This window comes from Ochotona curzoniae, unplaced genomic scaffold (genome assembly GCF_017591425.1).
Source record: "Ochotona curzoniae isolate NIBS_2020 unplaced genomic scaffold, NIBS_Ocur_1.0 contig_2692, whole genome shotgun sequence".
Classification (NCBI taxonomy): domain Eukaryota; kingdom Metazoa; phylum Chordata; class Mammalia; order Lagomorpha; family Ochotonidae; genus Ochotona; species Ochotona curzoniae.
Genome location: NW_024465556.1, coordinates 1,643,722 through 1,671,166, shown reverse-complemented (window position 1 = coordinate 1,671,166; position 27,445 = coordinate 1,643,722). Strand labels below are relative to the sequence as shown.

General features: G+C 40.2%; 1 protein-coding gene across 1 annotated transcript in view; it reads left to right on the top strand.

The window, feature by feature from the left end:
* Positions 1-1,880: 1,880 nt before the first annotated feature.
* PTEN (phosphatase and tensin homolog) overlaps positions 1,881-27,445 on the top strand; it is an 82,324-nt gene continuing 56,759 nt past the window's right edge. The window contains exons 1-2 of the mRNA XM_040975765.1: positions 1,881-3,048; positions 25,823-25,907. Of these exons, the coding sequence (XP_040831699.1) occupies positions 2,970-3,048; positions 25,823-25,907 (164 nt within the window). The 5' untranslated portion in view covers positions 1,881-2,969. The remainder of the gene's footprint in view (positions 3,049-25,822; positions 25,908-27,445) is intronic.

Genomic DNA, 27,445 nt, shown 5'->3' with positions numbered 1-27,445 from the left:
CCTCGGTGTCAAGACACGTATTTCTGAACTCATTGTGTGTGTGTGTGTTTTTTTTTTTTTTGCCTGTCGCTCTACGACCTCAGGAGAGAATAAAAAACGCAACTGGGGCGGGGGTGGGATTCCGAGGTTGGTGTTGACTGAAGCCCATTCTCTCCAGGGCGCACGGACCCCTTGCTCCGAGGCTGACCGCTGTGCCCGTCGCGGGGAAGGGCTGGAGGGGCGCTGCCGGTCCAGGTCTCAGCATTTCGGGACTAGCTCTCTCACCGGGTTAGGTCAGCCAGTCGGGGCGGCGCGAGGACTTGACAGGTCTGTTCTGGGCACACAGCCATGGACTAGACCAGATAAGTCTACAGTGGGTGGGGCGTGCTCGCCAGCGCAGGGGCAGCGACTCAGCTGGTTGCAACACCTGCGAAGCCGCACAGCAGGCTGCAGCGGGAGCTTGCCTTCTGCCCCGAGAGCACGCCATCTGAAGGGCTCACCCTAACCGGCGACGGAGAGGAGCCAGAGCCCTCCAGCCTGGCCCCTTCTCTCACGGTTGGAAGGGCTCTCGTCAAGCAAAGAAGAGCTCGCGTCGTGGGTAGCAGGCGAAGGGTGGGACTGACTCTTGGTCGCGACCAGCGGGGCGGGGAAGCGGGAGGCACGTGCTCGGATAGGAGCGCTTGTGTAACCATCTCCCCGAGCCCTGGGCCGACAGCGCTCGGGTGAGCCGCTCCGTCCAGCCTCGACCCCGAAGGGCCGTCCAGGCCTGCGTCAGGCGGGAGCACCAGGGGCAGGGCCGGCGGAGCGCTTCCTCCCTGGAGCGATCCTTAGGGGAGTGGGAATTTGGAAAGTTCCCCAACTAGGAACACACGTGACCTCCCCCGAAAGTAGTTCCGACGGTGGCCAGTGTATCCTTCCACCCCCTTTTGAACCCTCCTCGGGCTCCTCGCCCCGCCCCGTCTCCGGGCTGCCGCGTCCCACCGTCCTGTCCCCGCCGCTCGGGCTCGGCCGTCCGGGCCTGGAGGCGCGCCCCGGCCGGTCTGCGCCCTCCTGGCCCCGGCCGATCCAGCGGCCGGGTTTTCACGGTGGCCAAGAAAAAAAAAAAAAAAGAAAGAAAAGAGGGCGGGGCGAGGCGGCTTGGGAGGACGGCGCCCGAGCGCGCTCCGAGAGCCGCCCTGGAGCCCGGGGTGCTGATGGTCAGCTCTCGGGGGTCCCGGGGAGAGCCCTGGGGGGCTCGTCCCGTCCCCGGGGCCGCCGTCCGCCCTCCTCCTCCTCCTCAGGCAGCTTGCGGCCCGTGGGGTGTCGGGGGGCGACGCGGTGCCCCCCAGCGCGCCCGGCTGCGAGCTTTCGCTTTCCGGGCAAATGAACCGAGTAGCCGGGGAAGCGAGCAGTGGGGCCTGTGAACGGGGAGACACAATGGCGGGCCGAGGAGGGGGGGCTGTCCTTTGTGCTGAGACACCTTGAGGACACGGGGGGCGGCCGAGGGCCCGCCAAGGCCTGGGACCCTCTCCGAGGCGGCGCCGGCCGCGTGTGCCCGTCCTCGCCCCGCCACGGCGGCCGGGGAGGGGGTGTCCTCCCGGGGCCCGCGCTCGCCCTCAGCCCGCCGGCGCCGTCCACCCGCGCACGGGCCCCGTCGGCGCCCCGCGCCCCCGTCTCACTTGGGATCGTGCACCCCGTCCCGGCTCCCCACGTCTTCCACACACACACACCCCCAACACCCACGTCCCGCCTCAGACTGTGCACAAGACGGCCGAGGCCGGTGCGGCGACGGGCGGGCGCCTCGCAGCAAGCCCGAGCCAGCCCCGCGGCCGTCCCCCTGGGCGTGCTCGGTGGGGGCCGGCAGGCGGGCGGCCGCGCTCGGCCCGGGAGCGCCCCGACCCCCGGCCAGGCCCTGCCCGCCGCCCGCCCCCAGCCCGGCCCCGGCCGCCGCGGGCTCGCCCCCTCCCAGCCCCCGCCTCCCCTCGGGCGGTCGAGGCGCCCGGGTTCCCGGCGCGGCGGCGGAGGGGGCGGGCAGGCTGGCGACGGTGATGTGGCGGGACTCTTTGTGCACTGCGGCAGGATACGTGCCCGGGCGCCGGGACGCGGCTGCGCTCAGTTCTCTCCTCTCGGAAGCTGCAGCCATGATGGAAGTTTGAGAGTTGAGCCGCTGTGAGGCCAGGCCCCGGCTCAGGCGAGGGAGATGAGAGACGGCGGTGGCCGCGGCCCAGAGCCCCTCTCAGCGCCTGTGAGCAGCCGCGGGGCCAGTGCCCTGCGGGAGCCGACCGGCCTGCCGCGGCGGCCGCGGCGGCGTTCCTCGCCTCCTCCTCCTCCTCTTCGTCTCCTCTTCTAACCGTGCAGCCTCTCGCCCGGCTTCTCTGGCGAGGGAAGGTGGAAGCCGCGGGCTCGGGCGGGAGCCGGCTGAGGCGCGGCGGCGGCACCTCCCGCTCCTGGAGCGCGGGGCCGAGGCGGCGGCGGCGGCGGCGGCCGCGGGGGCTGCAGCTCCGGGGAGGGGGTCGGAGCCGCCTGTCACCATTTCGAAGGCTGGGAACGCCGGAGAGTTGGTCTCTCCCCTCCTCCTGCCTCCAACACGGCGGCGGCGGCGGCGGCGGCACATCCAGGGACCCGGGCCGGTCTTAAACCTCCCCTCCTCCTCCGCCTGCTCCTCCTGCTCCGCCGCCGCCGCTCCACCGTCCCTGGCCCGGGCTCCGGAGGCCGCCGCAGGAGAAAGCCGTGCCGAGGATTATCCGTCTGCTCCCCATTCCGCTGCCGCCGCCGCTGCCAGGCCTCTGGCTGCTGAGGAGAAGCAGGCCCCGTCGCTGCCACCATCCAGCAGCCGCCGTCGCAGCAGCCATTACCCGGCTGCGGTCCAGAGCCCAGCGGCAGCAGAGCGAGGGGCATCAGCAGCAGCTACCGCCAAGTCCAGAGCCATTTCCATCCTGCACAAGAAGCCCCGCCACCAGCAGCTTCTGCCATCTCTCTCCTCCTTCTTCTTCAGCCACAGGCTCCCAGACATGACAGCCATCATCAAAGAGATCGTTAGCAGAAACAAAAGGAGATATCAAGAGGATGGATTCGACTTAGACTTGACCTGTATCCATTTCTGCGGCGGCAGCTCCTTTGCCTTTCTGTCACTCTCCTGCCTAACGTCCCTCCTTTGGGGAGGCTCTTCCCTCGAGCCCCGGGCAGATTTCGGGAGCAAGGGGTGTGTGTGTGTGTGTGTGTGTATGTGTGTGTGTCTTTTTCGGGGTATTCTACCAAGCAGGGCGTGTTGGGCTCGACGGAATGCGTGCCCGGTTGCAAGTGTCAAGGCACTGATTGGTTTCGTGGTGCACGTATGCCGGCGCCTTCCCCTGGGCCATTGTCCGTTCCTGCCGAATGCCGTGTGCACTGTCGGTCGGTGGATTAGTGGGCTCGGTGATCCGGGCTTTCTATGTGAACGACCAAGTAGACGCTGGGGGATGCAGCCGATTCATTCTTTGCTTGGCCCCCCAGATCGAGGGTATAGATGAGATGAAAATGAAAATTAACCTTGCATGTCCGCAAGGTTGCATCAGAAATCGTGCAGTGATTTGTAGTTTCCTGGTCGTCGCATTGTTAGAACCTTCAGAAACGCGGATTGCGGGCTGATGGGGGTTTAAGTTCAGAAGCTAAAGCATGTTCAGCGTGAATGGTGTGCACGGGAGAGCAAAAGTAGATTTGTGTGTTTCAACGAAGTTAATTACCACTTGGAAGTGCACTTACAAGTTTTATAGTTTGGAATCAGTCGTGCCATCGTGCACCTTGTAAGGTGTTCTGGCTGAGTCTCTCGTTAAATTAGCCGTTTTCTGTCTTGGTGGGTGAGGTAGGCTCCGGAGTGAAATTTGCATTTTGGGAGCGGTTTATGTTGAATGTTCTGTTCTTGATGGAGCGGGAGATTGAGTGGTTTTTGGCCCCTGAGGACGGTGATGTGTGGGCTCAGGGTTCCTGTGTGCAGCAGGTAGTAGCTGCAGAGGCTAAGCCTGGGCTCCCACTGTGTCGGTGCTGTGATGCCCGAGTTAGTACTCACCTGCTCTAGGTTTCAGATCCTCTGTCACCTTGGGGTGAATTCTGGTCTGATAACCGTGCAATGTCAAATACAGTCTACCAGCTCATATCCAGAAATGCTACCAAGAGCGGTGCCTGCAGCTTCAGATTGTAGGTGTGTTAGCTTTTCTCGTGTGGCAGATTGAATGTCCTGAGTCAGCTTGTTGAATAAGACAGAAACCCAAGAATTTCAAGGGTGTGTAGTTTTGGTTGTTTAAAAAGTTGGGTCTTCGTTACTTCAGAAGTTAGTGGTTACAGAGGAGCTTTGGTATATTTGCAGTTTCAGGTGCAGCAGCCTGGTTTTGGTCGAGGATGGGGATACAGCCCTCCTTTTTTGCTGAATGGAAAGTATTGACAGGAATTGAGAGTTCTTGGTAGACAGGCGTGTCTGAGCTGGGTGAGAAGAGAATGCAGTCGCTGGTCTGAGCTGCCTGAAGCGTCGGGGCTCTGTCAGGCCTCTGGAAAGCTTGTGAGTTGTGGCTGCAGATGCTGTCTGATTAAGGTTATATATGTGATTGCTTGAGCTTTTATATGGTATTGTTGCTGAAAATCATTTCTTAGCAAATAGCACTAAATGTTTTGTTTAAAAGTAGAAACAACTAAAGTGTCCCTAGGCTCTGCTAAAAATTGTGGGGAGAATTTTTTGGTAAGAAAGTAGTTTGTACTGAAAGAGATTATTGGGATCCTGTCACCTGCACGTAACTTTGCCAAAGTTTTTGTTTAAAGCGAAGATAAAAACTTAATGCGGAAGTAGCTTTACAAAGTTCAGTTCTCGGTTAAGTTCAAAACAGCATTTTAAAGGAGTGTTTAGAAAGTTTGGATTCTGAATTAATCGAGAAAACATACTTCTTGATCAGCTTGCCTGGAAGGTAAATTATGGAAATTTTTCCCCCCTGATTTGTGACTTATTTTAAAGGCAGCTTTACTATTAATGGGACTCAGTGACCATCATCTAGATATATAAAAAGCACATTAATTTTTTTTTTTGTAAAATCCCCACTCAAAAAAAAATTACTGGAATTCTGGTGGACAGATACCTTTCAGCACTCAAAATATGGTTATGATTTTACTCTTCTCATTTGACTTAAAATTGCAAGAGTCACTGTACCTGAAAAATGCTTTTCCCAGCTTCTTTTATGTGACCCATGAAGTGATTGGTAGTTTCTGCTTTGATTTCAGAGTACAATGTGAAATTTATGTGTGTTGGAACTTTCTGTAAAATTGCCTAGAGTATGCATAGAAAGCAGCGTCAAAAATGATGTGAAATGACTGAAAGCTTAAATTTCTGGAGTTACGATTTTATTGAGGCAGATATTAAGTGTGAAAAAAATCAGCAAGGAAAAAGTCAGCAAAAGCCTTGCTTTTTTTGTTCATTGCATTTTCAGTCATTTTAATATACCGAATTCCTTAGGTTTTCCAGTTTTCACTTCAGAGTGTGTGTGTGTGTGTGTGTGTGTGTGTGTGAAAGAGAGTGCGTGCCAGAGGGAGAAGAAGGGAAGGAATTAAAATGGCCATTGAAGACTTTATGGCAGGTTCAAATATGTTTCAACAGCTAGCCTATTAAAAGTCAAATGCCTTTATGAAAGTAGTCATTAGAGTATGTTTAATAAAGAAAACTTTGATGAAGATATTTCTAAGAGAAAGATTGAAGGTGATAGGTCAAATTTAAGTTATTTTGCAAAATTGGGTGCTAAAATTTTATTTGGTTTTGTTAATGTCAGTCTGGATAACAGTAGTGAGATGTGAGGCCGTAAAAATTTAGTGTAATGTGGAAACTTTAGGCTTCTGTTGTATTTTTATAGTTTGATAGATTTGCATCTTTCCAAGCACTGTTCTGCACAGGGAATATTTTTAACTTGTGCGGAGGGCGGTGACTGTTGAACTTAGAGATTGTATCTCCCAAGGTAAGTGATTATTGAAATTAAATGTGAGGTCTTAAGAAACATTATATTCAGTTTGTATTCTACATTGCTTTGTGTCTGCTAAGCTATTATTTCTTTCCTGAAAAATGAGACTGGACCACCACCTCATTGCTGTGTGATAATATGTCAACTTCGTTTTCCATAAAGTGTACTCAAGAATAAAGTGCATCTGAAAGGCGCAGTTTGTAGTTCATAATAGAAGAAAAAAAGGAGTTTATAATCATACATCGTAAAGGGTTTACACAACAGTGATCAGTGCAGATTTCTGTGTGCTGCTTACATGGAATGGTTTCAGAGAAAACATGCCGAATTATAACCATTTTGCTTTTTAGACTTAGTTTTATATACTAAGAAAAGGTGTATCTGTATGTTTCACATTTACATTGTTTAATTTTAATGAGAAAGATGATGATGTGAAACTTGTATGGAGCAGTTTATCTGCTTTTCATAACACATGTAAACTCTTAGATGTTAAGGAATAACCTTTAGGAAGTTAAAATCTTTGATTCTTATTTTCAAACCTTGCTGACAGCGTAATACTTTTTAAAAGAATTTTAAGTGCCAGTTCTGGAATAATCAGATCATTTAAGTAACTTCTAATTGAAGGCATATTCATTGTGGGAAAATCAATTCAGAGTTTCAGTATTAATTCACTCTGAGTAAACTTTCTATTAAATTTGTAATCTCAGTCTTTTAATCTCCATGGTTAGGAAGGCGGGTTGGAGGACGTGTTTTTACACTGATAGTGCGTGAGCCTTCAGGTGGAAGAGGGAGCTGCCGCAGCGCGCACAGGTGACCGTTTGTCACTAGGCCTCTGCCAGGCGGCAAGGACTCAGCTCCCGCAAGATGTGTTCCTAACGTAACTGAGGATACTTTTTGTATTACTCCTTTTTTCTGATAATGCCATGGGCTTAAAAGAGTCCTTCAGTTAGGCTGCGTAGAGCTCACTGCTTCTCACTTTGCTGTTGAATGACGCTGTGTCTCTGTCCCTCTGCCTTGCTGTTTTTAGATAAGTTTGATTTTCAAAGTTAATGTTAGATAATTCATTTTTATGGCTCCAACTCATTAAAAAAAGATGTATTTTGGTTTTGCTCGGAAAATAGTGACTTAGTGTATTTATATCCGTGTGTAAGTAATACAAAAAGTAATACTATAATTGGTACTTTCTGTTGTTCTCTGTCTGATAGCTTTGAAATTAATGCAGTTGTTAACAGAAATACCGATAATGTTGGGGTTAGGCTAAGTTGGTGAAAATTTGCTGAGCAAATGGATATCTTTCATTCTTTTTGTTATAGGCCACATTCCTGCTCTATTTGGTTTTTGCTCTATTAAAAGTATTTTGTTCTGAATTGTTTTCTTTGTAAGTATTGAATACATATGTGTGTATGCTTTTGCTGGTGTAAAAGAAATCTTCATTTGTTAGAAAACATGAAATTACTGTGTTTTGGGGTTTTTTGTTTTTAGTTTACCTTTTCCTTAATTTTTTGAGTTTTCTTCATTGGTGGCAGAGGTGGTATTAGCCATTTTTATTCTTTTGAAATAATTTGCACTGGAATAGAAAAGGCTATTGTCAGTACTGGTATAAGAAGAAAAACTGTCTAACTTAGAGGTAAATTAATTTGAGATGATACATTTTAACTTAATTCATTATAGTTAAGACAGACTCTTTATTTTCAGCACTTGTCGTTAGGACTTGGGTAGACAGCTATGAGACATTAAACATATACTTGTTGAGATTAATGAGAGAGAGATGGGACGACTACCTGTCAGCAAAGGTATTCTTGACCTGTATGTTTTGTGTGGAACATTGTTAAACATTTATTGATGTAGCTATGACTTCAGATATGAGTAGTAAATCTGACTTTACAAACATTTGAATTTTCTTTGTATGTAAATAGATGCAAAGTCAGCAAATCCTTGTTTTTGATATTCTAGAATATCAGCTTTCTCCTGTTTGGAAAGAACAGTATGGAGGATATTGTTTTATGGTTTTAAAATATGTTTAAATCTATTTTAAATCATTGAGTATCACTTCTAACTACATTCTAAATGAGTACATTGTTTCATTTTAGGTTTAGGCAGGCATCCTGGGCTCTGGAGCTAGACTGCTTATGTTGTAATCCTGGCTCTGCCACATAGTTGCTGGAGAACTTTGACTTTTTTTCAGTATGATCTATTATTGGTAGCTATCCATAAAGCTTGTCTTGAAGAATCCATGAGATTATGTATATAATTCAGTCGTTTTGCCTAGTACCTGCAATAATGATACACAATTAAATGGCAGTTCTTGCCCTTAAAAATTATGATTTCAAATGACCTCTGTTGAGAATTTATTTGTATTTTCGTTTGTAGGTTAAGAAGTAATTGCCCTTGAATTTCCTCAGTTTGGAGCATGTTAAAAGTTTAATAGGTTCAAAATACAAATGTTTTTATATTATAGGAGTATTCCTAAAAATAACTACAAAAAGGGATATTGCTTTAGGAACTCTGGGTTGCCCTGATGTAAGAAATAGACTGTAAAGCTTGGCTCACTTAAGGTACTGACCAGAAACAGCAAATCATACTAACAGGTGATATTTGGCTTAAAATATTAAAGTTACGTAAAAACATTCTATTACAGTGTAATAAAATAGAATTTTTAAAAATTAAATATTCCTTTGTGTTGAATATGGATCAGCTGAAATATATATTTTTATTCACAGTAGTCTGCCTCAGATGAAATAAAACTATGATACAAGTTATGTAAGCTTTTTTTATCAATAAAAATTAATTCCTAGCACTTTTTTTTTTTGAAATTCAAGTTTGTGTGCAGTCATCCAGGTTACGTTCATTACAGTAAGACATTTACTAAGATCTGTAATGCATAAACATAGGAGCTTACATCCAATGTGGAACCTACGATTCGGCCCCGTTTTTAATGTAATCTAGGACCTAGAATCGGGGAGAGGAATCTGAAGGACTTTTCTTCTTGGTTTCCTGTATTGTCGAGGCTGGGGTAAGGTGGAATGAGCCCGTGGTTATCCACCCAGTGGAGGCGATTACATATGTGAAGGGATCACCTTTCCCTACGGCCATCCATCCCCACCCCACACGTCTTTTTTCCTTGAACAAGTACTGGTTTTCCAGCTGTATGACAGCATCCACAATAGTACATCCTAGATTTTTGGTGGTTTTTTTTTTTTTTTTTGCCTGTGTATTGCAGAGTGAATGGCATTCTATCTATATATGTACCTAATTATGTGACTTTTATGTGTGTTACGATGTATTTTGTAAGCTAGCTGTGTTTTGATCTCAGTCTAGGTTATGGAATTAAATTGTGCATCTTGATACTTGAGTCTATCTGAGTTGTCCAAATCAATCTAAATCTATTTTTGCACGCATCTATCTTTTGTTTTATATAATTTCCTAAGTCTTGCATTGTTTACTATTACAAAAGCCCTTCAGAATAGTTTCAGCTTTCATTTCCTTTGATTTTTGTAGGTATTCAGGGTAAAGTACAATAAGGTTCTTTTTCAGTAGTGATTGTAAAGATTAATTTTTTTGTTATGTTTAATGTTTTTGGTCTTTAAAGGATGTATCTGCTTAGGGTATTATGAAATGCAGTGTGTGGTTTGAATCAGGTATTTTTTGGCCTGAAGTTGTATGTTGCTTAATAAACACAGTTTATATATTGAAAGGTATAAACTTCTGCTGTGAAATAAACGGAAGATTTCTTTTCCATCTTCTGTCTCTTGAATAAGTGAGAGGCCTTTTGAGTGTTGTGGGTATTCTAGATTGAAGATGAAATAAAATTGAGAACTACTTTTAATATGAAACTTGGGGAATACTTTTCTTCACTCCGGGGTTATTCTGTATTTGTATGATATAAAGTGAAGTGCCGGAGTTTTTGAGTTTTTCTCCCACTGTAACATGAAAACAGTGCTTTGCAGGCTGATTTTGACATGTTGTAAAAGTTATTCAACATTTTGGCATAATCGTCTATGAAAGATACTGCAGGCTTGAGTCGAAAGTTTATTATTTTTTTAAACTGATGCATTGGGAATAGCATGTATTGTGTTTCTTTACTGTTTTTGGATTAACAGAATCTTTTCTTGAATCATTAGGCAATTTGATTTTGCAAAGAACAGAGGCAACTTTAGGCAGGCAGAACCAAGTTGTCCTTTTTTCCTTGTTTTACATTTTAAGAGCAATAGTTGCTATAGAACATTGATTAATTGTTAAAGACTAGTAGATACAATTTTTTAAAAAAGGACTAGTAGGAAATTGAGTCCAAATAAAGAATGTAGGATTTTTTGGTACCTAATGGATTATTTTTTCTTGTTACATCACTGACACAATAGTTCTGAAGCTTTTGTGTGTATTAGAACATACTGGAGGGCTGGCTTCTTCCCCAGAGTTTGAAATTTACTAGGTCTGAGTTGGGACTTCAGAATCAGTCTTTTCTCTTTTCTTTTTTTTTCAGGTTCGTTTTCTCTTAAGAGCTATAGAGAAAAGGAAAGATAGAGGGAGATGGAGAGAGAGAGAGAGAGATCTTGGTCTTCCATCTGCTAGTTCACTCCCTACGGAGCTGCAGCTGCCCGAGCGCATCTGAAGCCTGGAGTTTCTTCTGGGCCTCTCAAGTAGGTGCAGGGAGCCGAGGGCTTGGGCTTTCCTCTGCTGCTTTCCCAGGCCACAGACGGGCTGGATGGGAAGTGGAACCACAGGACGCTAACCTGTGCCCATATGGGATGCAGGTGCCAGAGGTGGAGGCTTAGGCTACTGCACCATGATGCCCCAAAAATGTGTACTTTTTTTTAAGACTTATCTTTTGTTTTTTATTTGAAAGACAGATTTTATGCAAAGAGAAGAGAGACAGATCATCATCTGCTGATTTCCCCCAAATGGCCATAACAGCGGGAGCGTAGCTGACCATTGCCAGAAGCCATAAGTTTCCTCCTGGGCTCCCACGTGGTTGCAGGGATCCACAGGGACTTGACCCATCCTCTGCTGCTTTTCAAGCCCATAAAATGAAAATAATTGATTTATATTTTCTGGCACCAGTTCTCCCCTCCCCCCCCAAAAATTGTTGATTTTTATTGGAGAGTTAGGTTTTCTTAGAGAAGGAGAGACCTAAATAAAGATCTTCCATCTGATGCTTCACTCCCCAAGTGGCTGCAATGGCCAGAGCTGAGCCAATCTGAAGCCAGGATCCAGGAGCTTCTTCCAGGTCTCCCATATGAGTGCAGGATCCCATGGCTTTGGGCCATCCTCGACTGCTTTCCCAGGCCACAAGCAAGGAGTTGGATGGGTAGGAAAGCAGCCGTAAAATGAACTGGCGCCCAAATGGGATCCTGGCACATGCAGTGAGGACTTAAGTCACTAGGCTACCATGCTGAGTCCCAAAGTCTTAATATATGATACTCTTTCAAATCAAATTTTAGTGCATTCATTTCATAACTGTAAATGCTAAATGGCTCAGCTTGGGAAACATCCTGATTTTCAGATGAGGTAGTGACTTTAGAAAGGCAGCATAATGGAAAGGAAATAGCCATAATATGAAGTCACCAAGACTTAACGTTTAGTTATAAACTCTGCCCAGCCACTCCTTGGTTCTATGTGAAAAGATACACAGCACTCTACCTTAATGAATCCTAGCTTCACATCTAAAAGGTGAGGTAAAACTTAGATTTTTTTGGAGTTTGTTACTAGTACACATTAGGTATTTTCTAAATATCGGTTGTCTATTTCGAATGATCCCCTCCTACGACCTCTGGGACTTTTGGCAATGTCTGGAGGCATTTTGGTGGGCATAATGGCGGTGGCAGGGCATGCTGTTGGCATTGAGAGTTGAGGCAAGGGATGCTGGCCAACCATGCTGCAGCGCACAGGGCTTCTCCCTCCCACTCCCAGGAAAGATTGATCTGGTCCCAAATGCTGCATCCAGTGTCCGATGCGTGATGAGTGTTGTATTTGATCAGAGTAATTTTGCCTTCAGGTTGTGGTACTGAAGAAGGTCAAATTGCTAAAGCGTGATGTTGCTAGGCCTACTCTCTAGGTTTTCTGACTGCGGCATGGCTAGCATTCTTTATAATAAGAACTTTGTCCAGGAAAGGTAACCCTGATAACGGAGAAGATGTGTTTGAAGAGGGCTTTTGTGTTCTTTGGCTGATTGAGAAAGTGTCACTTTGAATCTCTGCTGGAAAAGGTTGGAAATGCTTTCAATAAACACTTGTAAGTATTATGTATTGTATTTAATATTCAGGAAACTTACATAGAGCTGCTAACAGAATGGTATACTTTGATAAAAGAGCAATGAAAGATGTATGTCGGTTTTCTCAAAGTATTATTTTAATTTTGTGAAGGGGTTTGGGAGATACTTGGTTACAGATGTAATTGTTGAAGGAATTCTTAAATCTTCTACTTTTTTAACCTTAAGCTTTTGTTATAATCAGGTGCCGTAAAGTTAAATGTACTGATGTAAAATGACAAATTTCTGACACATAATAAAAACTTCTCAAATCTTTCCAGATTGAGAAAATAGGACTGAGGTTTTCTGATACCTGTGTCTTTTTATAGGCTGTAAAGTTACATGTCTGCCTGCTAAATTAAAATATTTATCTAAAGGAAAAACTGATTATTAATGAAGTGGTTAGGAAAAGTTGGAATGCAGTGTTAGATTAGGCTGGAGATGGGAGGGTTCCAAGGGAGTAGCTTCAGTGCATTCGGGATTTTGTTGTTTTGCTTTTAGGGCAGATAAACATTATTACGAAAGTGTTCTAGAAATAGAGTGTTCGCTCTCATTTTTTTCTGTTTGCTTGATTTTACAATTTACTTTGCCTGTCACTTGCATATTGGAGAAGGAAATGTCAAGGCCTTATTTTTCTAAATCTTCCTATGAAAATTACGTTTGACTATCATGATTCTTTTTGAATTTATGAGATATTCAGATCCTGATAAACACGTTAAACCAGGATGGTTTATCATCTGGTAACTTCAGAAATTTGTAGTCATTGCTGGATTTTGACTGAAAAGGGCTTATGATGTTAAGTAATGAATTAGTAATGAATGAAGAACTCCAATTTGCTTACTGTACTTAAGAAAATTTCTTTTATGAAAACATGACTAAGAGAATTAAAAAATTATATGGTGTTATACTTAGCTAAAACTTTACATATTAACTTCCAGTTTTATTTTAATATGTATATTTTAATCTTGTTCATGTACTTGATTGGCATATATTTTTTTCGATGAAACACCATATCCATACTCTTTATAAATTGCCTTTTTAATTACTTTATGTGGAAAAATCAGAAAATTTTTTTATTTTTTGTAGTTAAATATTAAGCATATTTGCATTTGTTATTTCTTTAGCATGGGTTGAGAGGACCTACATATTTGGATACTTTTCTTGATTTTGATTTACAAAAATAATAATCAGCTACACAGAAAAGTAAGTAGCTGAAGTTCTGGAGCTTTATTTTTCTCTAAATTACTTATAGGAACGGTGTACATTTAATACTACTTAAAGTATTTTCACTTGAGACATAATTAGGTTTACCAGAATGTTATACTCTGTTGAAATTAAAGTGGGAATAGAATAATATGAGAAACTGTCACATCATTTTTATAATTGAGTGATGATAATCTTGCTGCTTTCCTTCTCCACTCAGAAGGGGTGTTGGGTTGGTGATGATGTTGCTGTTCCCTGAAGCAGAATTAGAGTGATATGGTTACTAGTTGCACAGTTGCCTAGGCGATTGATGTAATATTAATTGAGCAAGGTTTTCTGTGCATTTACATTTGGAATTAGTATTAGCTGTGATGATAAATAAGTTAAATTTATTAGTCATTTGTCAGATTTTGTTTATTCTTAAGTATTATTCTAAAATAGAAATAATATTTTAACCTTACTAGCAAATAATTATCAATGATGTGTATGTTCATTTAACATATTCTCCTTTTAAAAACCCTGCTACTTGTTAAGCGTAGCATTTTTCCTAATGAGGTAAAATTGTTTCAGCCCCCGAACTAAAGGGAATTTGATCTGGGTTTGGTATATACCTCTTTGAATGTTAGTGAAAATGTTAGTGATTGTAAAAATGTATGTGTGAGTGCATGTGTAAGCAAGCTATCTTTTTTTTTTCCATAAACTTAAGAAGCAATCTAACATTTGGTTAGCTTCCATGGATTAGATAGTGGGAATCTTCTGTAAAATAACTTAGTATGCTAAAAGCATGATGTAGTTTTTTTATTTCTAGGTTGTGGTCATGATTTGTGCAGTATCATAAAATGTGCTAAGGTACTGGCTATTTAGGCTATTTGGATTCTTTTTAATACTGAAAAGGTCACACAGATTGTGATTTTGTGTGTAGTGTCCAAGAACCAAGGCCTGCCATCTGTTACTCAAATGTAGGGGTAAGTTAAGATAATTTAGTGATATAAAGTGATTTTGACACCTTGGTTTTTGGTATCATCTACTATTAATTTTTTGAGATTGATACCAAAGTTTAAACTACAAATTTAAGTTACCAAAAATGCAACTTAATAGTTCATGCTAGTGTTTATATTATTCTGCTAAAATAAGATTGGTTCAGAACTGAAGATGTAGTGAAAGGTTGGCTTGTTCTACAAGGTTTCGCTCTTCAAGGGGAAGCATCATGCTTTAACTTGAGATACTGAATTATACAAGATTTTGAAGTATAGTTTTCCTTAGGAAGCCTACTTACTCAGAAATTTATCTTAATAAAAATCAGAAAACTAATTTTGTTAAGAACTTCCTTAGTACTTAAAATTTTTTCTGCCACCTAAATCTTGAATGCATTTTGACCACCATAGACATTGTTTCACCATAGACCTTTTCCAAGAGCTTGAACTTACCAAAATGCATGTAATTCTTTGAAATAGTATATTTGTTTTGATAGAAGCTGGAATTTGTTTAATTTTAATCTATTTTGTGTTATTTATGTTGTTACCCTTTGTTTTAATTTTCTTGAGTTTGTCATACCAAGTGACTAATTTGGTCAAAAATAATATTCAAGTTTAGGTATAATTTGCTTGTAAATTTTTTTTTCTGTAAAATGCATGTCAATTTTCAGATTAATGATTGTGAGGAAAATAGATTTCTTCACTAGCATCAGTTTTTAAACATTATTCAGAATAATATTGGATTGTGGGTCATGAAAAGGATACTCTTTTGGACTGGTTTTGAAAGAACGGATAATGTGTGCATAAATTTGTCATACTTCAGTTAGGTATAAAACAGGTGAGATTTTTATCCAAATATTAGAAGATGAAAAGTATTTACTAGTTCTGTTTAATTAGTAATATTTAAATGGTGTGAGATAGATGAATTCCTGTTTGTTATTTCATTCCTGCCCCTCCCTCTCTTCTGCCTGGTTATCTTTTTGGTGTCTTGTGTATTAACCTTGTTTTTTATAAGCTTATTTACTAAATATTTTGTATGTTCTTTAGTATATACAAAGAATATATTCTTTGGATATCATATTACACAACAAATCATGATGAGTAATTGTGTTTTTCCCCCTAATTTGCAATAGACTAAAATGGTATATCACTGAAATAATATTGATAGGTAGCTTATTAAAATTTAGATAGTTCCTCAAGCAGTGTACTTAATCTTATTTATCAGTGTGTTTTAAAATTGCATATTAGCTTTCAGAATATAAATTTGGAATATATAATGTATGTGTAATCTCAAGAGTTTTTGTGTATTTTATTAAGGCAGTAGAAAAAATGATAGGATTTTATATTTTCATTGGAAATAGATCATTATGCAGTTTTAGAACAGGGCATTTAAAAAGGAGTAACAATCTTTTTAATATGATAGTGAAATATATATGCTTTCATATTTTAAAATTTACGTATTTCCAGCTCATATTGTTTCTTTGTAAACTAAAATACTGCACTTCGGCAAAGCTATTTTTGCCAGCTGGGAAGAAAGCAAGCAGTTTCCAAATGATTTCCTGGCTTGTAGTATAGAATAGAGATTACTTTTCTTACATTAAAGCCAAATGAAAAGAATCAAGCAGTCTACCACACATTTCTCAAACGGCTTCAGATTAACAGATTTTGAAAGGTAAATTGAAGAACAAGTTTAGAAATTTTGCAGTTTTGGCTGACTGGGAAAAAACAAGCCCATTTACTGTCGACACATTTGTATTAAAAGATTGTTTTCTTAATCCCTGGTGCATAGTTGAGTTTGAATATTGGTTGGTTCATGACTATATTTTCAGGATACATACAGATGGGAATTTTATAAACATGTATATTTTTCAGAGTGCAATTTCTGGATGAATTGGCATTAAGTATTACTGGGTTTTTGTTCTCAAATTACTGTTAGTAGCTTCTGCATTTTACCTGTTTGAATTATCTTTTTGCTATGAAAGTCATTGTAGCTTTTGGCGAAGAGATTACAGAGTACCCTAACCCTGAGTGTTTTAACATAATCTCTTCTAGTAAAAGAAGCGTAATGATTAAACATAAGTAACTTGTAGATTTTAACTTTGCAATTAAAGATTTGAGCATAAAAGATACTCTCTTAAGAATGGTATGATTGCATCAATTCTGATTTTTTTTGTGGATAATTACTAAATATTAGCATTTGGTTTAGTTTTAAGTGTATAGCACTCTAGACAAATGTGTCTAATACATATCCTTAAAACTAGTAATTTGTTGAATGTTGTTAGGAATGCTAGGTCCACATTTTGATTTGTCATTAGTGGTCAGTCTTAGGTATTTTTTAGTGGGAATACAACTGTAGAGAGGGTGTGTGCGTATTTTAACAGTAACAGAGTTCTGAAACAGGAAGCCATTCTTATCGTATTCATGCAGAGGCCTAGGAAGAAGGTAATTGTTTGGTATACTCGTTAAAGCCAGTTTGTTGGGCAGCTTAACTTTCAGAGGTTTACAGATGTCAACTGATCAGTTGTAGGTACATTAAACAATTAGTAGCTGCTATGAAATGAAAAGATAATTGAATTAGTTAATCTGATAAAAATGCTCCAGTAAACTGTATCTTGGATTTTGGTGTGTTGCTATCATAATCAGTGACAAGATAATATACATTTTCTGATGTTTCATTTGCCTATTTTAATTGAAGTTTGGAATGCTTTGATTCTTTAAAAGCTAAAATTTTCATCAGAGTGTAATCTTAATATATATGTTCTGATTAAAAATTCTTATATTTAGGAGTTGAGTTGGCAAAAAAATAATGTCACTGAGTATTACTGGGGAAATATCTTCCCTTTTGTTAATGCATATGTGCACATTATAAAGAGTTGTAACTATTCTTACACTATTCAGTGGCATGCTTTTAACGAATGTAATCTTTACCTGTCAGCATTTTTAAGGCTAATATAGGTAATACTTTTTCAGGCAACGTTAAATACCATAGTTACTTATTGTACTTTTTGGAGTTCACTTTTTTTCTTTTACCCACAGCTCAGTTATAAATATATTTGAATAGATTACTTTTTTGTTTGTTTTCTTCCAGTGTATTGCTAGAATGGAATTTCTGGGTTAAGAGATGCAACATTTTTAAAGTTCTTTGTGATGGGTTATAGATTTCTTGCCAAGTGAGCCAGTTTAAAATAATGCAACTAAGTAGAAACATGAACTATTCTTGAAGTTACTTTGAAGAGTATAAGGTAAATTTATTTCTAAATTTCAAGCAAAAAAATAATGTGCCAACCTAATTGTAGGTTCAGACATGAAAAATGTGAGGTTAAGATCGTTTGGAGAAGTAGCAGACTTCAGTAATGTTTGCAGATTATTTGGCAGCCTTTTTTCCTTTTGAATTGGCACTGCTGGCAGATAACTAAAAAGTGTTAAAGGGATCCTAAATTTAAAGCTAACGTGAATTAAGTTTATTAAAATCCTGATTTCTTTTTTATTTGCAATTTAATTATAAGACAGAATACTGGCTTGTGCTAGGACAATTAAATTGAAATAATGGCCATTTTAAAGTCATATCACCTCTATGAATAATTACCTTACTTAGAATTGTAGAAACCTTTGCATTTTATAGATTTGCAGATGTTTCCAGATATCTTGCCTTTTCTTTTTAAGATTTTCTTTTTTTCTTTTTTTTTTTTCATTTGAAAGGAAGAGTCATGGAGTGAAAGAACTCTTCCATCCATTGATTCACTCTCCAAATTGCCACAATAGCCAGAGCTGAGCATGTCTGAATTCAGGAGTTACTCCAGGTGTGCCATGGGGGTTCAGGGAGCTATGGGCTTGGGCCATCCTCCACCGCTTTCCCAGGTACATCAGCTGGAAGCTGGATTGGCAGTGGAGCAGCTGGGTTGGGTTGCTGGTGCAGCATGTGGAGGCTTAGCTTGGCCACGGTGCTGACCCCCCACCATGTTTGGTTCTTGAAACAAGCAGTGAAGCTGTTAAAAGTGAGTGATAATATTTCATAGAAAAACACAACAAAATTTTGGAGCCAGAAATTGAGTAACTTAAGGCTTTAAGTTGTAAAGTAGGGGCTTGACCCTCAATGTGCTATATCAAATAATAGCTTGTATCACTTGCTTAGTTCAAGGGCAGGCCCCCAGTAAATATTTAGATGTTCTTGTATTGTTCCTGACTGTTACTTCTTTATTCTTAAAAATCTCACTTTTTGGACCACTTTGTCATAATATTCATAGAAGAAGCTTTTATGCCTATGTCCCAATTTCTCTATTTTAGAAAATAGTTTTTGGCTGTGCTAATTTGTTCTCTACAAGAAGGCTTATATGCTTTATACATGAGGGAAAATTGTTATTAAATAACAGTTAGTACTTTATCAACTGGAGAATTGAAGGAACTGCTAGTTCTGTTTTTCAACCTGAATCTTCAGTTTACACACCATAGCCATTAGCAGTGTTCAGCCTACTGAACAAGGAAAAACAAAATTTATCAAGACATTAAGAAAAAAACTTTGATTAAATGCAAATTCTTGAGAATAATACTTGGAGCGTAATTGGAAGTATTAGCATGGATATAACTGTGACATGCTTTTAAGTGTTTGTTAAACCTATTAAGAGTGCTGAGGTAAGCCTCAGCTTTCCTGCACAGGCTCCCTAACTGGTTGAAAGCACTGACAGCAGGGAGAAGACTCCAGCCTTTCCTGGGAGATACTTGAATGGCGAAGCTGCTCTCTTGGCTGTTCTTGTTATCATTTCTCATTATATTAATATGATACTGAAACTTTCAGCTAATTTAATTCCAAAATAATTTAGTGGTATATACAAGTAATTTTTCTTACAGTAGTTATGGCTAATGAGTGACTTGGTTTGTATTTCCACTCCAGTCTAGTTTATACATTGTTTAGGAATAGACATAGTTTTTTTTTTTTAATTTAGTTTTATTGGAAAGGCAGATTTTACAGAGAAAAGGACAGACAGACAGATCTTAGATAGGCTGGTTCACGCCCCAGGTGGCTACAGTAGCCAGTGCTGAGCTGATCCGTGGCCAGGAGCTTCTTTGGAATCTCCCTCGCGGGTGCAGTGTCTCAAGGCTTTGGGCCATTCTCTACTGCCTTCCCAGGCCACAAGCAGGGAGCTGGATGGGAAGCGGGGCTGCAGGGACGTGAGCTGCACCCATATGGGATCCCAGTGTGTGCAAGGTGAGGACTTTAGCCACTAGGCTATCACACCGGGCCCTTAGTTTTGTTTAGTACTATACTACAAAGAAATTTTTATAATGACTTTACCTTTAATTGATAACCTGCTTTACCATTCAGCATATATGTCAAGAATACTTTTCTTAAAAAGTTTAGACAGCTACATTTGGCTGTGATATCCCGTTTGAAAATTGCATTTAATTTCTGTTTCAAAACTATTGATATAAATACAGATTTGAGATAAGGTAGATGTTTTGTATTTAGATCTTAGCTTGGAAGTTGTTTAATGAAAGATTTTGTTAGATGAAGGAAAATGTTTATGTTTCAAGTCAGAATTTGACCAACCAATAAAAGTTTACTTAGCCACGTCAAGTAATAATAATGGGTCAGTTATGTTGTGGATTAAATTGACTTTGTGAACGGACTTATCATGTGTTAATAGTTGTCTTTGAAGCATTCTTTGTGGTGAAATGAAATTTTTGTAGCACCAAAATTAAGACTAATCATATCTGGTTTATGCTTTTATCAGAACTTACCAGACTAAGCTGATAGGTGTATTTGATTACATACAAGTTATATCTCAGAACAAGGAAGAGACAGTCTGCTCAGATGTGGGAGGAGGAAGGCTAGGCTACTGATTGTCAGATCTGTAGCAGCTGTGGTGAGCATCCAACCTGGGCATAACTAGGAACTACATGTTTCTTCCACCTCCCTTCTTACTGTGAATATAGTAGTTACAGATAGTAGGAACAAAAATAGCTTTTTCTTTTGAAATAATATTTTGTGTATGGTACATCTACTGCATGGAATATTATCCAGCCACTAAAAAGAATGAAATTATACAATTGGCAAGTAGATGGTCCCAACTGGAAACTAATATGCTCAGTCAAATAAGTCAGTCTCAAAAAGACAAATGCCATAATGTTCTCTCTAATATAGGGAAACCATTCTGCAAGCTGGAATGTGTAGTGACAGAGAATTCACTGCCATATCCAGGTTTGAAGATAATGCAACATGCGTCCCTACTTCCAAACAAAAGATGGACTTGTAATGAAAGTGCAAGTCTCCCACGCAGGTCCCAAGGCCTTGGGTTGTCCTCAACTGCTTTCCCAGGCCACAAGCGGGAGCTGGATGGGAGGTGGGGCTGCCGGGATTAGAACCGGTGTGCATATGGGATCCCAGGGCGTTCAAGGCAAGGACTTTAGCTGCTAGGCCTCCACGCTGGGCCCTGGAATTGTAACTTTTTATGAAGAAATGTACTGTTGTGACAATATGGGAAAAAATCAGTTGGGGGTGTTGCACTTGCAGTGATGGACTTGGTGGGTGGGGCCGATAATAACACACGTGGACTCTGACTGATAGTCAAAAGCCAAAGTTTATTAGTGGCATCAGACTATCCAAAATGAGGGTCATATTGGATAAGGGAGGAGGTATTGAGCTTATGAACAAAACCCATCAAGTGTTTCTATACTTTTGTTTGGGACTCCTTTTGTTTTGTATATTTCACCAGGTGTTCTCATTCACATGCTGTCCACTCAACTGTTCTCATACAAATGATATCCAATCAGTTATACAAAAGGTATCCATTGGTTGTTATCATACAAATATTATCCAATGAATTGTAATCCTGTGCTCACTGACCTTCCAGGATCATAATGTCATTCTACAGGGGGCTAGAAATTGAGGGGTGTGGAATCCCAGACTATACTGAATTGTGCGATAAAATTAAAAAATTAGAATCAATAAATTAAAAAAAAACTACACTTACTAAAGAGGATGATTAAAAGACAAGTTGCTGGGCCTGGCATGATAGATTGGTCACTCAAGTCCTTGCCTTGTATGTTCCGGGATCCCATATGGGCACTGGTTCTAATCTTGGTAACCCCATCGCATCCAGTTCCCTGCTTGTGGCCTGGGAATGCATTTAAGGATGGCCCAAAGCCATGTGACCCTGCACCTGCGTGGGAGACCTGGAAGAAGCTCCTGGATCCTGTCTTCACATTGGCTCAGCTCCAGCCGTTATGGCCACTTGGAGAATGAGCCTGTGGATGGAAGATCTGTCTCTCCTTCACTGCAAAAAAAAAATTGACTTTCCAATAAAAATTAAATAAAAGACAAATTACTGTAAAAGCCTTCAAAGTATATGTTTTCTATCAGGCTTTGTTGTCTAGAAAGATTAGGTTAGTCACAAGTCATTGTCAGTTAAAAAAATTTTGTGGGCTCTTAACAAATGAAGCTGTACTATTGGTTCAGGTGATAGACACCTGTCACTATGTTGTATCATTGTTGTATTCACATATTTAATCCTCATAATGTTGCTATAAACAAGTATTTTTAATTAGCTCCATTTTACTTAGGAAGCAGGCACAGAGAATACTTGTCTGAGGTTATATAGTAAGTGAAGCTGGGGTAAGTCCAGGCAAGTTGGCTCTAAAAACATGTTTTTAACCATTTATACTACATTGGTTCTGTGAAAATATTTCCAGATACCAGAAATATCTTGGCTTCCTTTAGTGACCCAGTTAGTATAATTCCTTAGACTTATTAATTGAAATTCATGAGATCAAAAATTAAATACATCTTCAGAAGACTATCCAGTAAGTGTAGATTAAGGCCGGTTTTATTGAAAACTGTATATACTCATGCACAGTGTTGTCCTGGTTCACGAAGGTGCTTGGTGCCAGGACCCTCTCTTCCACGTCGAAACCAGTCCCTGTATTGGCATTGTATAACTTGGGCATGACCTCCTGTTTACTAGCTCCCATGCCAGGTACTGGCATTGCAGGTGGCATCTGTGAACATGCTGCACTACAGTGCTTGCCCCTGTCTAGTCATGAAAAACTAATATTATTTTGTAGGATTATTAGATTAAATGGGAAACATGTTCAGACTGGGAATACCTTCTAGCACAAACTCAGCAATAAGTAGAGTGTCCTTGGGATATAGACGCCAAAATCTCAACTATTTAATATGTAAGGAAGGTGAGAATGTAAGGAAAATAATATCATATGAAAGAAGACTTGCTCTGCAGGCCGTCCCCAAGTTGACCTTGGCCTTTGGTTCCTTTTATGTGTGATTAGCTGAGCTCTATGCCGTGGCATCCTTAAGACTACACCTATGCTTTCAGCCCTGCCTCCCTCCTCTTGCAGCTTTGTGAGTTATGTTAGGCTGCTAGTTCCTGAATATGTTATGCATTTGTGTATCTGCTCCGGCCTCTACTTGGAACATTGGAACGATCACGCTTGTTTCTTCCACTGATGTCTGAATTAACCTGTTAAGGATTGTCTGACATAATGCCTTTTTTGGTGATACTTTATCTGTGCTTCCTCAAAATTAAACCCTCTTTCCTTAACTCTTAAAGTATTTAGTCTTTCATGTCATAGGACCTTCGCCAAGGTTGTTCTGTGTGTCTCTTCCCTGTTAGACTGGGAACTCCTTAAGGGCAGTGCTTGCTTACTTAGTCTTTATTCTCAGTGCTGCTTGTGCAGAATGTTCAATATATGTTTGAAAAATTATGTGAATGATGTAAGGGGGTGCTGAGTTTACAGAGTAGAAAATACCCAGTTACATATAGTTATGCACAAATGGTTATTTTAAAAGTGAGTCAGATTCTTTGAAATATTAATTAGTATTTGTAGTGCAAGAATGACTTTGAGTTAGCTCTTAATTAAAATCACCACATTTCAGAGGATTCTGTACTTCTATGCCTTTTTGTAAGGAGAAAGTAGCATTCTTGTGAGATATATTGTTAGATAGGTTTGTTATCGGTCATAATGGTTCTTGTAATAAAATAACTCTTACATTGTTTAAAAAAATCCTAGGTGATAGCAGTTTATGTTTTTAAACAAAAATGAATGTTTAGCTTTTTGGATCCAAATTCCAGAATGGTGGTAGCTGGCGGCCCCAGCTTTGGGCTCCCTGCTGCAGCTTCTAGTACCTCGTAAGTTTCTGCTATTTCCTGTCCTCTTAACATTCCTGTTCCAGGCCGAGTTTACAAAGTAAAGTCTGTTGAGTTTTAAGAATTGTGTTGCTTTAGGCTTGGCTCAGCCTCTGCTCTCCTGCCTTTTTTTTTTCCCCCTTGTGAATACATGTATTATACCAAACATTTTAATAATGGAATAAAAGTTTTATTTTTAGGTGAAACTGCCCTCTTATGTGAGTAGAATAGATGGCAGCAGTTTGTATGATGTTAAAGTGATATTCCTAATGGTTTATTTTGGAGTCTATGTTAAAATTCCATTGAGGTTTGTGGTGAATGTATGTGTTCTTGAAGTGATAAAAATTGTTTTTGGCATGTAATGAGTATTATTTAAGTCTTAGATGCTTTTATTATGAATTCATCATTTAAAAAAACTGTAGAGTTGATTCTAAGTCATACAGGGAAAGACAGTGTTTTGGCATGATACTTCACAATTTTTTTGAAAGATTTATTTTATTTGAAAGAGGGAAGGAAGTTGATGTACGAGTCACTCCCCTGGTGGCTGCAAAGGCCAGAGCTGCACTGGTTTGAGGCCGGAGGCCAGGAGCTTCCTGTATGGATCTTCCCACATGGGTGCAGTGGCCATTCTCTGCTGCTTCCCCAGACCAGTAACACGGAGCTGCGTCAGAAGTTAGACTGGGATTTGAACCAGTGCCTCTCGGTGCAATCCCAGCACCTCAGGGGAGGCTTATCCTAGTACACCGTGATGCTAACCTTCACATGACACTTTAAATAGATACAGAGATAATTATAACCTGTATGCAACCTAAAAAATTCTATTAGAGAAATAGTGCCAGGTGAATTGTAGCTTTTTTTTTTAATTAAGGGATTTATTTATATATAGAGATACACCATTTACTGGATCATATTCCAAGTGGTTGCAACAGCCAGAACTGCTTCCAGAGCTTCCAGCTAGTGCAGGAATCCAGGGGCAATCTCTGCTGCTTTTCCAGGCTGTGAGCAGAGAGCTGGGTTAGAAGCGGAACTCGAACCAGATGCCCATATGGGTTGCTGGCTCTGAGGTGGAGGATTAGGGTGCTATGCCACTGCTCCAGTCCCTGAAAAAATTTTTAAAAAACTAACATATAAAATCTGAACTCTTTGACATTTTTATTTGTTCTTAGTGATTTTTTACTGTTGTTTGTAAATATATATTGATATATTCTTTCATCAAAATGGTATCATACTATTCATTCTGTTTTGAAACCTGCCTAGTTTCAATGTGTGGTTGTGTTTTTAAAGAGAGCTCTGTGGTGCACGCGCTCGTGTGTGTGTGTGTGTGTGTGTGTGTGAGTGATTCTATGAATTTTCATTTGTATTTTGAGTTCAGAAATAGGTAGGCAGAAATCTAGAGCGATTCTGGAAGGGAGCCTGTAGACATGGCTTTGGCTGCAAAGATCTGGATCAGGAAACCATGAGGGGAGCCAATGGGGTGATCCTTGAGCCTGTGAAACTTGTGTTATAAAATTAATTAAAATGTTTTAACAAAACCATGAAATTATTAAGGATAGGTGGAATTCAAGAAAAGCCAGTGTGATGAGCAAGAATTATGGAAATTGTGGATTTTTATAGCTGCTTGGATATGATTTCTTCCTGAGTGTGAAGGTTTGTTTATAATACCAACTATGGTTTGTAATGTAAGTGAATGTAACGCATATGTTAAGTAAGGATTACATTGATTAAAAGTGAGAATAATAAAGTTTCTATCCTATTTCATTATGAACTCCCAAGATATAAGAGCAGGAGGAAACCTTGAACCTACTCATCATGTGGATTCAGAAATCCAAGGTCTAGAGTGTTAAGACATGTTCAGATATCACAGCTGGTTAGGATAGCCAGTCTTAAGTCTCACTTCCTTAGTCGTACTTTTTTCTGTACATGGTATCTTTTTGCAACCTTGAAAATTTAGAGTTGTAGCATCTTTTCATGTTTTAAATTTGATTGCATTTTTACTTGATGTGTAGGGATTTATGAAGTATAAGATTTTTCCATTTTGTTATGTAACTAAATATAGTAAATGTGGAAATTGTCTTTTCTCTTAAGCATATTCTTAATGTACCTAAGTATAGATGTTTGAAAATTATTTTGTCATATAATTGGGGATCTTTTTTTAAAATAATGTATTTATCAGTATTTTAAAATGACAAATGACTGGTTTTAGATAAATAGGCTTGCTGACTATTTATTGCTGAAGCGCTAAAGAGGAAAGTTTTCCTCTTTATAATTAATACATATTTTTAAAATGTGCATATTTGTATTCCTGCATGTTTCAGTTATTTCCTTAACTTAAGTATGCAGATATTTATCCGAACATTATTGCTATGGGCTTTCCTGCAGAAAGGCTTGAAGGCGTATACAGGAACAATATCGATGACGTAGTAAGGTAAGAGCTCTTTGGAATTTTTATTTCATATATTGACATGTTTTATGAATGTTTGTGCTTTTAATTAAAAAGTTTTTTAAAACCACAGAAGAAAATACATACAGTGTAAATTTTATCTTGTTATACTGTTGCTGTATATTTATTTGTTTGTTTGTTTATTTGCTTATTTAAGCTTTATGGTTCTAATAAATCCTGATCTGAAAAATCTTACCTTGTATAATATTGTGATTCCATAAAATAACCTTCACCAGGCTAATAGCTAGATTCTGTTAAAGTTAAATTTTTCTTTTATTTCAAGGTGAATGAATAGACTTGAAAGTTCCTGGCGGAAGTGTTCACTTTAGTGTCTTCCTCCTAAGGTGTTGATGACTGGTAGCATGTCTTTTTTAATAAAGATTTACCTGTCTATCTATCTATTGAAAGTCATGCATATAGAGAGGAAAATCCTCTGTCCGTTGGTTTGATCCCCAAGCCTTCACAATGGCCAGAGCTGAGCCAATCCACAGCCAGGGGCCTGGACCTTCTTCTAGGTCTACTGCGTGGATGCAGGAACCCAAGACTCCGGTAGTGCCTAACTGCTTTTCCAGGCCACAAGCAGGGAGCTGGATAGGGAGTGGGGCTGCCGGGATTAGAACTGGCGACCATATGGGATCCTAGTGCATGCAACACGAGTACTTTAGGCACCAGGCGATTTTGCTGGGCCCAGTTTTTATGTGGAGCAATTTTTAGGGATGTGAGTGTACCTGAAGGGCTATAGCAATAATCACCTATGTTGCCAAACCAATGTGATTCCTGAAGCTTTGAATTCAAATGTCTGATGATGATACAAATTAAAGGTAATAAAGAATTGGGAAAAACTTTGTAAAGCATTATGCAGATGTAGCAACTGTGTATAATTGTTTTGTGAGTGTATAAATCTCCACCTTTTCATAATCTGGCCCTAAATTATTTTCTACATGGTTGAGTTTTAGTAATTTGCCTAGATTCCACAATTTATGTTTATGTAGTATCAGATTATTTTCTATTGAATTTTTATAGTACTTATTGTTTTTAGAATTGAGTTTCACTATCTCCCCCCAAAGTCCCCAGTGGTGTCAGTGGTACTTTTCAAAAACTTAAAAACAGAAATAAATTTGCTTGCTCATAATAGGCAGGCCATGGTGGAAAGATGCCTTGCTTTGAAAACTCATGGGATCTAGTAATTTGATAGAACTGTGAGTCAGTGATGGCACATGTACAGAAATGCAGTGGACTATAGAGAAAAAAATGAGGGAAGTAGATTTTGAATTAAAAGATACTAAAAATTCTAGAAAACGAACAAGTACTTTAGAATCAGCAGACATGTTTATTCTCTGCTGTGATATGGGAATGTTTATCAGGGGTCTTTATGGCCTGAAGAAATACCTCACAGGATCATGTGTTCCACATCCCTGTAATTCTATATTCAATGAAGTACAAATCCAGTGAAGACAGATTAGCCCTGTCGTTAGACCATAAAAGAGCTGGAGTACTCTGATAGAGGATGAGTTTCTTATTAC